The 16,316-nt window shown below is 42.8% G+C and overlaps 1 protein-coding gene and 1 long non-coding RNA gene across 2 annotated transcripts; both read right to left on the reverse strand.

Moving 5' to 3' along the window:
* Positions 1–1,451: 1,451 nt before the first annotated feature.
* LOC119734110 lies at positions 1,452–3,215 on the reverse strand. Its single transcript, XR_005272043.1, has 2 exons — positions 2,614–3,215; positions 1,452–1,982 (listed from the first exon to the last, which is right to left on the reverse strand). It is a non-coding gene; the product is annotated as an uncharacterized LOC119734110 (long non-coding RNA).
* A 4,566-nt stretch (positions 3,216–7,781) lies between these two features.
* Positions 7,782–9,014, reverse strand: LOC119733852 (paraneoplastic antigen Ma2-like). The gene has a single exon (XM_038207219.1). It carries the CDS (start codon positions 9,012–9,014, stop codon positions 7,782–7,784), a length of 1,233 nt encoding a protein of 410 aa, XP_038063147.1.
* Positions 9,015–16,316: the final 7,302 nt, after the last annotated feature.

The following is a 16,316-nucleotide window of genomic DNA, read 5'->3' on the forward strand; positions in this document are numbered from 1 at the left end:
AAAGTGCACACTTTAAGGCCCTATATCTACGGAACCGGAGGTCCAATTGGGTTCAAACTTGTTATGCAAATATTCCTGGACGTGTTATAGACAAAAATTGCAGTGATGTCACGATGAAGTCATCATGTGATTTTATATAAATTTTACAGTTTTGGACCTTTTACTAAAATCTTATCAATGTAACATGGTAAATTCAAATTCGTGTTGTAACATGTTTGTTAGGTGAAAGATAGATGCTCAAAATATCATAAAATGTGTGATGTCATCATGACGTCATCAAAAAAGTGATTTTGTGATTCACATATAAGGGTATGTCTGATCGTAACAAAACGGTGGGTAGGTACATATAGGTATGGAGATATTCCAGACAGTGTTTATAGACATAAATTGCAGTGACGTCACGATGACGTCATTATGTGATTTTAAACTAGATATGGCCTCCTGATACTATAAAGTATCATGTGACTCGCTCTTGGCCAATCCAGACAAAGAATCCGTGGGTGAGGTGTTATAAGATAAAATATGCACTTTTGTGATGATGTCACGTGAGCCATGATGACGTACATGTAATCATCTCTGCATACTTGAAACAGGCCATAAAGATTGATCAGCACAGTTTTTTACGTTTCAGATATTCAAATGCAGCCCAGTTGTGTTGTAGAAAATATATTATCAATTATCACATACCTATTCAGTTGAGTCCTGCAGCATTTTCTCCGAATTTTGTCATACACCTGGCCAAAGTTGTAGCGCTTTCGTATGTTCGCATTTTCTAGATACAGGACCCTCACCTGTTGTAATTATTTAAAAAAAATATCATGTTTCTATTTGTCTCAAGAATGTAAGTGTCATGTTTTCATAGCACTCCAAACATTTTTATTTAAAACAAACTCTGACATGTCTGATGGGTTATACATGTACACAGTGTTGTAGTCGAGTACCAAAACTCCAGTACCAACTCTTCCCAGTACACACAGTGCCGAGTACGGGCCGAGTCCGAGTACTTTTTTGTCGAGTCCTAGGCCAAAATTCCGAGTTTGAGTTTTTCAGAGTCCGAGTACGGACCGAGTACGAGAACAAAATATCGAGTACATCCTGAGTACATTTTTAAACTAAAGCATTATGGAAATTAGCACCGTTACTTACATGTGATTATGTAAAGTAAATACCCAGTATTCCAAGAAATTATCACCTGTACATATTAAAAAGTGTTGTTTTTGCTTGGAGTTCTTGATTTATTGACGATCTTTCTAATTCTGAAGGTTGTTCCCGACTTCTCCGAAATCCGCAGCCCACTTGACTTGCACACTGCGCTGTGCTGCTTCTGTCTGTTAGCGAAATATTTCTTTTGATCTCTAAACCCCCAAGATATAATTTCTGACGAAGAAGACATGTCGACATCTGGATCGAACTCGCCGCCATGCGCCAGAGAATGTAACGCGTTTCCATTAAACTGTAACCGTTTAGGGAAGGACACAGGAGAATAACAATAAATTAATTTCCAATCAGCTTTTATTGTGTAACAACAATTTCGTTTGGCCAAACAATTCAATCAAAATACAATCAATGTTTAATTAAAAGGATATGGATCAACGATGCTCAAGTACATGTAATACACAAAAAAATGGGGCCCAATGATGTGCACAGTAGATGGCCGGCCGGCCGGCAAGAAAGTCAATGTTACTCTTGGAGCTTTCAGTTCCAAAATAGTGACGTCCAGACAACCGACTTGACTGAACCGGTGACTCCAACGAAGTCAGTAAACTGGCCCGGTACTGCAAGGCAGACGAAGTCGTTGGTCTCCTTGAGTAGGCTCACTCCAGTAGTTTAACGGAGCACCTCTGATGACCACTGGCCTACTGTAGTAGTTTTCTTTATCAGGTGAAATTCAGATCTGGCAAACGGCAATCAGGTGAGGTCGTCCCTTCAGTTATCTCAAAGAGAGACTAAGAAGTTCTCACTTGTATCTGAGAACCTGAGAACTGAGAGCAAAATACAATACAAAACATGTACATAAGGTACAAAACCGAATATAGCCATGTGCACGTTTTTACAAGCTATAAACTTTTCAATGCGTGTCCATTTCAATACACACTGTTTATAGATTCGTTGCAAGGGCATGCAAATTACCATAGTAACATGTACTCACAGGTACAGTTACCCATGCAATATATTTCAACTGATCCACCATGAATCCATCATGAGCACTAAACAACGTTTAATCAGCGCAATAATCACTTTAATTATTTCCCATAATTAACCAATCTAGACATGCACATGCTTCAACTATGCATGAGTATTAATGTGCATATAAACTAACATTGACCCACTGCATTTGCAATCACAACAAAGTTTGTCTGGGAAAACAAATTACAGGAACTTACTGCTTTCCTTAAATAACAAGAAGGCACAATAAATGCAAACAAAGAAATATATCCCAATGTGAAAAGCTACATGTCAACCCATTATCTAATCAAAAGCTAGCACTCAAAAATGTCCGATTCAATCCCCTATATATCCCTGCATTACACGCATTTCCCAAATAAACGTGTGCTTTACATAGCATGAAAAGTCATTAATTCACACCCCTCAAATATAGGAAATATCACACACCTGAGAGCCAACAGTATGCTGAGCAGAAATAACGGATTCTTGAGGCACACAATAGGTTGATGATTCGCTCAAAAAGCGACTTTACAGCAAGATGATTCTGGATAAATTTGTCGAACAAAACTTTTATCGACAAACAAACTTCGTGAACAATGGCAAGAAAACAGGCGCGTTTTTAGCGAACGCTTGAGGGCGCTATTTCATTTCTCGCGACTCCTGGAAAGCAAGTGGCTACACTCCCCCCTTTCTAAACATGTTGTATCGTCCCGATAACATGTCTGTCTGTAGAGAGAAATGATCTACAGAACTCCGGAATCCAACTACTCTGTGCGTTAGCCTGTACTGCTCTACAAGTAGGTTGACCCAACACATCATAAGTGTATCGCTTTGGTGGTTGCCTATTCCTAGAGGGACGTGAAGGGTGACTCTGCAAGGACCCTTCATCCTCTTCAGAATCTGCGGGATGTGGATCACTGATACTGCCCTCCTCAGACTCGGACTCAGCTACTGAATCAAGAAAAGAAGACTCACGGCAAGGAGCTTCAACCACTGAGCTGTTAGGGCTACCATCATCGACAGTCATCCCAGTTCCATCTCCAAGGTCATCGGTTTCGTCTGAATGTACACCACCACCATCATGCTCAACCTCTACAGTAGTTTTGATTTGAAGTCCCACTTCTCCGAAGCTTTTCTCCTCATCAGAACTTGATACATCTACAGCCCCGGCTGCTTTTGAAGTAACTGTGGGGATATTGTCAGAACATGTGGGCTGGCTAATAGGTGTGGGTACTTCTGAACAAGAGGTTATACCCTTTTCAGTGAGAGTCTCTCACACCTGTGTCGCAAGTCGTCGTCTCTCTCAACTGATCAGTTACTTTCAGGGCTGTGGAAGTACTTGTATCCTGCTGCACTGAACTCATTGATGGAGTCAGTGGAACAGTTGCAGGAACAAATACATCAGCATCCACTCTCAGTCTGACCGAATCCATCTTCTCACAGCCTGGTTTCATACTGGTTTCTTGACGTTGACTCAGGTCCACCCGTGTCTCCTCAACAGGGTCCGGCTGATCAGTAACCTCATTTGGATTTCCAACTTTAGGCCAAATGAGAACTACTTCCTGATCTTCATCAGGGGCAGTAGTGTCATGTTCCTCTTCACTCTGGACTGGAGCTGGTACTGGTGAAGGTTTTAAGTTTGATGTCCGCAGTTTCTGGGCAACAGGTTTTGGAACCTTAGAGGCTGTAACCTTGGGGCTTACTTCAGGAGCAATACCACCAATTGGTAAGACCATGTTCCTATGCAGTGTTCTCAGAATACCAGGTCGAGACTCAGACTTGACCCTGTACACCGGTATATTATCATCTGGGCGGCCAACAACAACATGCACGTCTTGATTCCATTTGTCTGCAATCTTATGAGGGCCTTTGAAACCTACGTTCCTGACGAGTACCCTGTCACCAGTCTGCAACTCACTCCCTCGCACTTTCACATCATAACGTTGCTTGTTGGCAGCTGCTGATTTAGCAGATTCCTCTGACGCACGTCGATAAGCACTCTCCAGGTTACGTCGGAGATTTTGGACATACTTTGTGTGCTCTTTGTGGGACACGCCATCTGGAGCTGTGCCAAAACACACATCAATGGGAAGTCGAGCTTCCCTTCCAAACATGATGTGATAGGGGAAACCCTGTGCTATCATTTCTTGTGGAATTGTATGCGTGAACCAGGGGTGCTACAAACTTGCTCCAAGTATGCTTCTTGTCGACAGGCAAAGTACCCAACATGTTGAGCAATGTGCGATTAAATCGCTGGGGCTGTGGATCGCCCTGTGGGTGATACGGAGTTGTCCTGGATTTAGACACCCCCAGAAGAGACGCAAGCTCCTTTATAAGCTTGTTGTCAAACTCTCGCCCCTGGTCTGAATGAAGGCGTTTTGGGAGCCCATAGTGCAGGAAATAACGTTCCCACAACACCCTAGCAACAGTTCTGGATGATTTATCCCTGGTTGGCACAGCTTGTGCATATCTTGAAAAATGATCGGTTATGACTAAGATATACTGGTATCCACTCCTATCAGGTTCCAACTTTAAAAAGTCCATGCACACCAACTCAAGAGGAGAACTGGTTGATATATTCACCAAGGGCGCAGCGACCTTTTGCGTTGTTTTCCGGGAGACACACCTAAGGCAATGAGAAACCCAATCCTCTATCTCCGAAGTCATCTTGGGCCAGTAAAACCGCTGTCTAGCCAAAGCAACCACCCTCTCTACTCCCATGTGACCCAGGTCATCATGAAGTCCCTTCACTGCCTGTTCTCTGAACTTCTTAGGCAACACCAACTGAAACGTCTCCTCGCCAGCTGGACTGATGACCCGACGATACAGAATTCCCTCTCTCAAAACCAGCTTGTCAAACTGGGCTACCATCATCCTCTCTTGGGGAGTCATATCAGCCACAACTTTGGGTTTCTTGCCATCTATGACTGCTGGAAGGATTCTTTTGAATGTATCGTCGCCAGCTTGTTCTTTCTTCCATTCGACTGGTTCACCAGATCCACTCCCATCTGGCGTAGAATACAATGCAGGAATAGCCTCAGTACCCAGAGCCAAGGAATGCACTAAAGGATAGGTTGGGGTTTCATCAACTTCACTGCCTGCAGAACTTGGCAAGAGGCTGGCAGAAATAGCATGGATGACTTCAACATCACAGTGCTTTTCAGTCTCGCCACTTTCACCCTGCAATCGAGCTTCCAGGATGTGGATCTTTTCCTTCTGATCGACAACATCCAAGTTTTGGCAGTGAGGCCTTCGAGACAATGCATCAGCATCTTTGTTGCTTGGTCCAGGCTTGTAGTGCAATGTGAAGTCAAACACGGTGAGGGCAGCTAGCCAGCGGTGGCCCGTAGCATCGAGTTTTGCTGTGGTGAGTATGTAAGTAAGGGGGTTGTTGTCTGTATACACCTTCGTCCCTTTTGCTGTGTACAAATAGTCCTTAAACTTTTCGGTGACGGACCACTTGAGGGCCAAAAACTCTAACTTATGTGCGGGGTAGTTTCTTTCAGTGCGGGTCAACCCTCGGCTAGCATAAGCTACTGGGCGCAGTTTCCCTGATGACTCCTGACACAAGACTGCTCCAAGACCATCACGGGAGGCATCTATGTGTAACACAAATGGCTGTGTTACATCCGCAAAGGCTAATACAGGAGCAGCACACATCCTGTCCTTGAGAATGTTGAACGCACTGTCACACTCTGCCGTCCACAACTGACCGAATGACACCCGTCTATCCATGTGTGTCCTGCCCGCAGACTTTGCTGAAGGATCGTGCCGCTGGAAACCTGCAGTGAGCTGATGGAGAGGTTTAGCAATTTTGGAAAAACCCTCTATAAATCGGCGATAGTAGCCACAAAACCCCAAGAAAGAGCGCAGCTGTCTGACGTTTTCTGGACGTGGCCAGGATCTGATCGCCTCCACCTTTGCAGGATCAGTTTCGACACCCTCCCTTGAAACCACATGGCCAAGATATTTTACTGAGGTGCAGCACAGCTGACACTTTTCCGGTGCCACCTTTAAGCCATACTGAGCGAGACGATCAAAGGTCCTACCCAGCCGCTTCTCCATCTCTTCCAGGGTTGGAGCGAATACTATGATATCATCCATGTACACCAGGACTTCATCAAAATTCAGACCTGACACACACTGTTCCATTAGTCGTTGGAATGTTGCTGGTGCTCCCTTAATGCCTTGGGGCATTCTCTCGAACTGGAAAAAACCAGCTGGACACACAAATGCCGTCTTTTCCTTGTCTTGAGGCTTCATTGGAATCTGGTAATAACCTGATTTCAGGTCTAGCACTGAAAACCATTTACATCCATGTAGACAGTCAAGAGCATCTTGAATAACGGGAACTGCATACTGATCGGGCAAGGTACGGGAGTTCAAAGTCCTGTAATCTACACAGAGTCTCATCTGGCCATTCTTTTTACGGACGATGACAATTGGAGATGCATACTGACTTTTTGATTCAGTGATCACTCCAATATCCAACAGTCGCTGCAAGTGATCCCTAAGATCCTTCAAGTCAGCCGGGGACACACGCCGAGATCTCTCGCGGAAAGGCTGCTCGTCACTTAGTCGGATTTCATGTTGAATTCCATCAGTGAGACCAACATCCCACTCGTGCTTGGAAAAGATCTCTGACCTCTGATGGGCAAGTCCTAGAATTCTATCACGCCACTCTTCACTGATGGGACCCCACTTGAAAGGTAAGTTAGCAAACTCTGTCCTTGTCGTCGGTCGATCCTTTCGGTGTGAATTTGACGAGTCTGATGGACTTGCAGAAATTTTGCCACTATTTGCACTTTTGCTGCAGACAGATTCACTTGTCCAGGCAGGTATGGATGCCCCTGCCAGAACACACTTGTTCGGCAGCTGTACACTTGTCCCTGTTGAATTCAACAGACATACGCTGACTCTATTGAATCCAGCACCAACTTTTACCAGGGAACACGCTACGTCTAAACAACCAGGCAACTTGCGTGGCACAGCAGCATCAATCAGTACAGTAGTTTGTCCGCCAACTCTGTTACGAAGTGTGCCAGCTACAGTCTTCATTGAATTGGCAGGAATTGTAAGTGTACCCCGAGAATGAAACTTTATGACTCCAATGCGTCCATCAGATCGAACCCTTTTGGAGAGTTCGAGGTCTCTGTAAATCTTGGCACAGGTTGGGTGTACATCCATTTGTCTAGTCGTGTCTACTCTTCGGAAGTCTCCACCAAACACAGCCTGGTAACAATTCCGCAGTACACCAGAATTTGTACCAACAACCAACTGGTACCTATCTGAATCTCTGCCATCTGGCACCACCAATGCCAGTGTCAGAAAAGACTCGTTTGTGCCAGAGAACCCGACATCAAGCCCAATTTCAACTTGGGTCCACCCAAGATATGGCATTGTGCCACTTCCACCATGCCACAAAACCAAATCACTCATTGGATACAGGGTCCTCCGCAGTTGCTGGAAGAAACTGTTACATATGAGAGTCACTTATGACCCTGTATCTAACAAGCAATGGGCTATCTTTCCATCAACATAGCCTTCCACGATCAGCTGCTCTCCAATTAAACCAGCAGGAATATCTGTGCCAATTGTACAACTGGAATTGGGCCTTATTCTTTGGGCTTCTGGGCGGCCCCCCTCAGATGCCCTGTCCCGTTTCCCTGATGGATGAACTTGATCAATGCACTGTTAACCTTCTCAACATCAGGCTCATTGGGGCATTTCCCTTTATAATGCCCTTCTAAGCCACACTTGTAACAAAAGTTGGGTCGGCTGTTTGTAGGAGTCTTCCTTTTCTCCCCAACTTCCTTGCTACCTGCAGATTGATGGAATGTTTTGGCCTCCTTTTTAGGAGCATCGACACTACGATGAGACATTTTTACCATCTGCTCAGCCTCCTCACGTCTCACCATTCGGAGGAGTTGAAGGTAGGTGGGGGGTTGTGACACATTTTCCTTCAACTGCAAGTTAACCAAAAGCATCTCATCATAAAGAATACCCTTGATGAACTGAGAGAGCAGCAAGCCATCTTTCTTCTCTTTCTCCACTCCACCCTTCCTGATCAATCTGCGAAGAATGTCCTGAAGACGAGTCACGTACTCTGACGGTGTCTCCCCTTGCTTCTGATGAGATGAATGAAATAATACATGCAACTCGGTTGCAGATTCTGTACCTCCAAAAGCCAACTCAAGAGCACCCAAGTAATCTTCAGAAGTTGCAGCTTGTTGGTCTCGTCTAAGATCAGAAATTATGTTCGCCGCTGGAGGGCGAAGAGCTTCCCTAATTCGCTTCCTCTTTTCCTGATCATTCTCCTCCTCATCCAGTTGACCCTTCGCCAGCTCAATCCAGGTGTCAAAGACATCTTCATCTTTGGCTGGTGTTTTGCTTCCAGAGAATGGCCTAAGTTTTCTGCTGCTGTTGAGTGTGCATCGTGCCAACGCCTCCCCCAACTGGTTCGCATTCTTCTTCTCTTGAGTTGTCGGCATCAAGCCTTTCTCGACAAGATCCTGAATCCTCACCCGATTCTTGACTACCACTCCCAGCCGGTTAATTTTTAGCGGGACATGTCGGCCACCAAGCTTCAGTGAAACCTCGCCTGAGGAGGGCAGTACGACATCCGATGCCTCTTTCTCAAACTCACAGAGCAGCTGGGTAGCAACATCTCTCTCCCTCCGCGAGACACTCATGATGTGCTGTACAGTTTTAGCGAGAGCGATCAGGATGTCTTCGGTTGTGTCAGTGAGAATGCCATCTGCTTTCAGGAGGAGGGCATGGCTCGGGCGGATATCTTCCTTCTTACACCAATCAGTTATCTCAACCTGCGAAGGAGCTTCGCTTGCCATCGTTCACTCGGTTTTAGAATTTAGAAACTATATGGATGAGATAAGAAGCTAGAAAAATGCTCAAATTTAAAATGGGGAAAAACAAAAAAGAATTTGTAACTGTTGGCTCTCAATACATGTGAACAATCACCTTATTAAATTTACAATTTTACAGGCAGTTGTACAACAAACAAGGTTATTTTTTTTTTCATAAATCCAACCCTAAATAAAATGTGTCCTGGCAAGATCGCCAAATATGTAACCGTTTAGGGAAGGACACAGGAGAATAACAATAAATTAATTTCCAATCAGCTTTTATTGTGTAACAACAATTTCGTTTGGCCAAACAATTCAATCAAAATACAATCAATGTTTAATTAAAAGGATATGGATCAACGATGCTCAAGTACATGTAATACACAAAAAAAATGGGGCCCAATGATGTGCACAGTAGATGGCCGGCCGGCCGGCAAGAAAGTCAATGTTACTCTTGGAGCTTTCAGTTCCAAAATAGTGACGTCCAGACAACCGACTTGACTGAACCGGTGACTCCAACGAAGTCAGTAAACTGGCCCGGTACTGCAAGGCAGACGAAGTCGTTGGTCTCCTTGAGTAGGCTCACTCCAGTAGTTTAACGGAGCACCTCTGATGACCACTGGCCTACTGTAGTAGTTTTCTTTATCAGGTGAAATTCAGATCTGGCAAACGGCAATCAGGTGTGGTCGTCCCTTCAGTTATCTCAAAGAGAGACTAAGAAGTTCTCACTTGTATCTGAGAACCTGAGAACTGAGAGCAAAATACAATACAAAACATGTACATAAGGTACAAAACCGAATATAGCCATGTGCACGTTTTTACAAGCTATAAACTTTTCAATGCGTGTCCATTTCAATACACACTGTTTATAGATTCGTTGCAAGGGCATGCAAATTACCATAGCAACATGTACTCACAGGTACAGTTACCCATGCAATGTATTTCAACTGATCCACCATGAATCCATCATGAGCACTAAACAACGTTTAATCAGCGCAATAATCACTTTATTTATTTCCCATAATTAACCAATCTAAACATGCACATGCTTCAACTATGCATGAGTATTAATGTGCATATAAACTAACATTGACCCACTGCATTTGCAATCACAACAAAGTTTGTCTGGGAAAACAAATTACAGGAACTTACTGCTTTCCTTAAATAACAAGAAGGCACAATAAATGCAAACAAAGAAATATATCCCAATGTGAAAAGCTACATGTCAACCCATTATCTAATCAAAAGCTAGCACTCAAAAATGTCCTATTCAATCCCCTATATATCCCTGCATTACACGCATTTCCCAAATAAACGTGTGCTTTACATAGCATGAAAAGTCATTAATTCACACCCCTCAAATATAGGAAATATCACACACCTGAGAGCCAACAGTATGCTGAGCAGAAATAACGGATTCTTGAGGCACACAATAGGTTGATGATTCGCTCAAAAAGCGACTTTACAGCAAGATGATTCTGGATAAATTTGTCGAACAAAACTTTTATCGACAAACAAACTTCGTGAACAATGGCAAGAAAACAGGCGCGTTTTTAGCGAACGCTTGAGGGCGCTATTTCATTTCTCGCGACTCCTGGAAAGCAAGTGGCTACATGACAACCTCTTCCCCACAGATACGATCTTTCCGCGCCTTGTTAGTCAGAAAATGCCTTGTGTGATGAACGCACGTGCAGCCCATGGAAAGACGGTTGCGATTTATTTCGCTGGTATTTTTGTAGTATTCAGTAGGAATAGGACAGTAAAAAAAACGTGCACCAGCGATACTGAGAGCGCTGCCAATACCTTATCACGAATACTTGATTTAGAGTCGATAAAGAATACAGCGCAATACTTTCATCCTTTTCATAAACACTCTGTGAAATTTTTGGTCAAAGTTTAGTATCGAAAAATTAGTATCGAAAAAATCTGAATTTTCTTTTGAGTACTGCGCGACTGGGATCGAGTTCACCGAGTACAATTTGTCGAGTTCAGGGAGAGTCCGAGTACAAAATTACGAGTACGTGCCAAGTACTTGTTTTTTTTTTTTCAAGTACATGTACCCATGATCAAGTACATGCCAAGTACTTATCGAGTTGTACTCGAGTTCGAGTACAAGTGTACTCGAGTTCGAGTACAAGTTCGTGTACGAGTACGAGTACTCCAACAGTACATGTACATGTACATGTACCTGACATGCCTGAGGAGTAAATATCACCAAGTTCTTTCTAAAAAGTATGACTTTTTAAATTGTTAAATGACTGTATTTGCAACTAGACAAATTTGAATCTCTATTTCCATTTCTAGAATTGGTCACATAATCACATTGATGATCAGTCACATGATGACAGTGATAGCCGTCACTTTGAATCATATGGATTTTTTTCATGAAAGTCATGAAACTCAAACCCGAGTCCGAGTCACGAGTCATACAAGTCTGGTGTTCATAAAGTTCTGCATGTACGAGATTAATTGGTTACTTACCCAGAGACCCGGTGCCTCTTGTGGCCGATTGGCGGCCACATAAAACTTCTCTTGCGTATCCTCATTGTGGCTCATGTGATGAGCCACCTTCGACCTGTCAGGAGCGGACAGGGAGCTCCAGGACTTTGTAATAAGAAATGGTGAACAATTAATTAGTATTTAATTTCTTTATTAATCATTGTTAATGAATCGATTCAATGTTTTAAGAGAAATGTGTTCTTTAAGTGCACATAAAACTCCTCTTGCGTATCCTCATTGTGGCTAATGTGAATTATTATTTTAGCCCTAACAGTCCTGAATTCTCCAATTTTAATACGATTTTGCACACCCCTAGGAAGTTCAAAACCATTCAAAGCTTCAAAGAGGATTGTAATTAGTCTATCTACTTCATGACCAATGGGTTGTGCAAAGGAATGATTGATTCATATTTGAAACCCCTTCACGTCAGAGGACATGTTAACACCCTAAAAAAGTTGTTAAAGTGTCCTCATGAGACTAATTTGGATGGAAGTAATTGCTTGTACAGCTGTAGCCATGATACCTGCCAATCGTTTTTAAACACTTAAAAACAGGTTTTGTTTTGCCAAAAAGTGTGAAAAAAATTTAAAAGGCAACATTTTCAAGCCAACTTACTGATTTCCAAAAGTGATTTCAATAGTATTTGTGTGCTATTTGGAGGTGAGTCAAGGCTGTCTTCAATCATCAGCCTTGTCTAAGCACAAAAAAAACAGATTGTGTAATCGCATCTTCTGACAAGAACTGGTTAAGGGGGTTTAGAGATGTTAATGTGTTAAGAGATAACAGAAATCACTCACTTCTGTTGCTATAGTCTTCCTTATAATGGTAGGGGTAAGCTTCCCCTGAAACCCTTTGGAATGCCAGAGTCTGTAAGAAAAACCAGATATTTGAACAACTGTGTTAAATACTCAGTGAGGGATCCTTGGGATCCCAAAATATTTTCAGATAAAGCCTGGCACACACCTTCACAATGTCACCGTTTTCCTGCATCAACCCATCATCTGTATGTGTTTTGTTTTTTCCACCATACTGTTATGCGGCAACGTTATGCTTACTCATGCCTGTTTCTGTCCCATTGAATCGGTCACATTAAATTGGAAACGTAGTGATGACGTCATCGTGACATTTCGGCAGGAATGTGACATCATACATTACCTTGTCATTTGCTGGCCAGGCTTACTGATTGCCTTTCCTCCTCGGGCCAGAAGGAGTGGAAGGGATGGGTCTCTTAGCATGGATGGTGTGCACAGAGGCGTAAACCGCCTTGCCTCTGTGGCATAGTGGGTTGTATAGCCAGCGAGGCTTTCATCTAAAACAACTGTTGACACCCATAGCTGCCTCTTGGCTTGTGTTCATGTACCTGACATTATGGTAAGATAGATGTTAATATTATGACAATCAGTGTAAAGCCCGATATTCCAGCCCCAATCGCTGCGAGCGAATTGCTGACAGATTCTGGCTTCACTCATTGCATGTTTATCAATCATCGGTTGCGAATACCACAAAACCTCTGTGTATGCATGTCACCTAGACACAACTGCAAGGTTAAGTAACAGATGTATACAGCTATGCTTCAACTCCAAATGAATGATAATTACAGCTGTGACCACCACTTGCCTGCCTTGTCTGTTGACCCAGTTTGACTAGTCACAGCTGCCTGCTTGATGTGATCTGACTGCTAAATAGCCTTCGTTAAAAGTATAGCACGGGAAGTGAAAGTGAAGTTTGACATTCTGTTACTATATTTAAATAGCAGGAGGATTAATTTACATGTAATGTCTAAGTCTAGGGATTGTTGTACGTCATTGTGGGACTTTTAATTGATTTTTTTCCTTTTATTTCAGCTGAATATCTTACAAACAAAACAACAATTTTAGTTGAGCTTGTGAAGCTTGTACTGAGAACTTGTATATATGTTCTACTTTTCAGCCATGTCCATTTTAGCAAGAAATAGCCAATGGCATCAACTTAAAAAGAAAAACATTACAAACAGTTTGTACACGGCGAGTCGCAACATGAACAGCAGTATTAAACTTTATTAAGTCAGTTATTGAATACGTGAAGTGCGTGTGGAACGGTTTTTGTCGCAGCAATTGCGTTTATCCCTTGCATGTGTGTATACGCCGTGTGTGTCAGTACAAGTCTATCATCGCCTGATCGTGCGGGCGCGCGCGCGTTGAGTTGTTACTTTGTAACAACACAGTGGTGGAGCGTAGCAAAATGGTGTTCGCCGTATTTTATAGCGGCTAAAGGACTGTTGAGTAGACAAATTTGTTTGGTCCTTGGTACGGGGTATTAGTTTTACCAACTGCATTGAATGACCGATCAAAATGAAGCTTACAAAATCCTCTTTACAGTGCCAAGTGTGCATTTATTACTTGAAGTAACGGCGCGTCATGAATACGGGAACTTTCAGTGCAGTACGCACACTGCGGTAGCCCGCCGGTCACACATGTCAATAACGTGCAAATCTCCGTTGCTCACTCTGCTGTTAGTCAAAATGTGCGTGTTGTCACAAGTAGGGAAATGTACCAGGTACGGATGTTTAGTTCTTCATTTTGTAAAACTTTTCCTCCAGAATGTTTAAGTAATATATCTTCTAGTTTAAACTCGGTGTGCATTAATCTGAAAGTCTTGGAAACAGCCGTGAGGCCGTCTTTTTCTTTACTTTGTGGAGAATCACTATGGAGTAGAGCGCGTCGTGTTAATGCTACTACAAGTGCACGCGCGTGGTCGTCTATGGAAGATGCGACTGAACTGTTTGTAATGACCCACTTTGATGACAACTTGTGGCTGGAAGTCCTCTCCAAGGAACTCCTGTTTCTTGTGGTATTCTCCGAGGGTCAGGTTTGTGAGTACACACGACCTGGGAGCTCCTCCCAAATAGATCTCGGCCATGAGGCAGTCCCTCATCAGCTGCACGTCATCCCATGTAGGAGACGTTTCTCCTTCTAAAGCATCCTGTAGTTGAGCTGGTGGAGATGATTAGGTAAGAATTTTATAAATTAGTACTAGTTGGGTCCAAAATATAAGTTCTGTGACCATTCTCTGGCTAGGATGGTTTGACAATGGATTGACTTCTATGGACCATTTATAAAGAAATAAGCTCCCCCCCCCCTCCCAAAAATCCCGGTATTTTTTGCTAGGGGGGCCAAATCCAAGATGACCGCCAGCACCATCTTGAAAAATTAACTTTTGAACCAGAGCACCTAGAATCATGTACAGTAAACTCTGGCTAAGACGGCACTCTCGGGACTAGAGAATTTGTGACGGCTTACGTGAATGTCGGCATCTGCTGCAAGTCGTCATTTTGCCGACTTACAGAAATACACAAATTGAATCACGGAGTGAAAAAAATAGATTGAATTAGGGCCTATGCGCATCTGTATCTGGATCATGCAAACAAGATTCATGGCTAAAATTCAAAGGCTTTGATTTACTCTGGTTTATTTATACATCCATGGTTGATTCCAGCAAATATATCCCCAATGTTTATCATCACAAACAGGCTGTGGTATTGATCACAGAAAGTCATGCATGTACAAGTGCGCACGTACGAAGCAAGCATGGTGCGGCCGGCAACCATTAATGCCAACGGTGGTACGATATGCAGATCGCTTTTATACTGTACGTCCATGGCCGGTCATGTGCATGTAGTGTACATGTTCATTGTGCACATACGTTCGTGTACAGTCACAAATTAAATGTGTATACAAACGTGCACTCAGTATATGCCGTGAACGCATAACGCGCAAATATCAGCCCTTTTCTGCCTGCACACCAAAGTGTGAGTACCGTTTGCACAATTTTGTGCTTGAAAACCAACATTTTATTTTAAAATGAGCAAAATGTGTATTATCTTTACATTCTAATGTCATTATGCAAGTTCTCTGCTACTGCTGGGCTAAGTTTGAGTTTATTTCATAATGACAAAAGGAGTGATTTTGGGGTGAATTAGTCTTTGCGATCTCAAAGTTTTATTCACCGCGTGTCACATGTTGATTTATTGCAATACGACTGTTTCATGTCAGGTGCAATTTGGAGGCCTAGTTCACAACAGCCGTACACTGGCTAGGCGTTAGGGAACCGGTGAATCTTAGCATGGAGCTATAGTTCCATGATTTTAGGAAGCCCTCACTTTGAATCTGGCAACATTAGAATACAAACTTTGTGATTATAATTTACCGTTGGGAACTTTTTTTAATATTACAATTTATACAGCTTGAAGTTGAAGCTAAGTAGGCCTAGCCCTAAGGCCTTTTTGTAACACTTTTTTTGTGAGTTAGATTGAGATTCAGATCGAGAACTATTTAGTATTGTAATTGATTTTGTAAATAAGGAACTGTAACAATTGAGTTCATCAAACCAATAATAATTTGACTCCTGGTGTTTTGATTTTGTGCGTTTGTTGGGATTTGTCCTTGACGTCCTTAAATCTAATCATTTAAGCGGACCTCCTTTTTGGCGTACCGCCACACATGCATTGCAAAATTAGTGAAAATTCAACATAAACAGGAGTCAAAATTCTACATTGTTTTAAAAGGACTACTTGACGCTTAAACATTAATTATTTGTGTGAATGCTAATTGTTTGGAAGACTAATTTGAAGTTCCTTGGAGGCATTTTTTTTCGGCCTGCATTGTCATGTTTATGTAGGTCTACCGCCATTCTATGGACCGTGAAGTTGGTCAATGGAGACAGGGACGCTCCCTTGACATCAAACCTTTGACCCTGGCAAGCTGACCCAAATTCCTAAGTTTATAGCTTGGGCAATCTAGTAGCGAGGCA

Source organism: Patiria miniata, unplaced genomic scaffold (assembly GCF_015706575.1).
Source record: "Patiria miniata isolate m_02_andy unplaced genomic scaffold, ASM1570657v1 HiC_scaffold_26, whole genome shotgun sequence".
In the NCBI taxonomy this organism is placed as follows: domain Eukaryota; kingdom Metazoa; phylum Echinodermata; class Asteroidea; order Valvatida; family Asterinidae; genus Patiria; species Patiria miniata.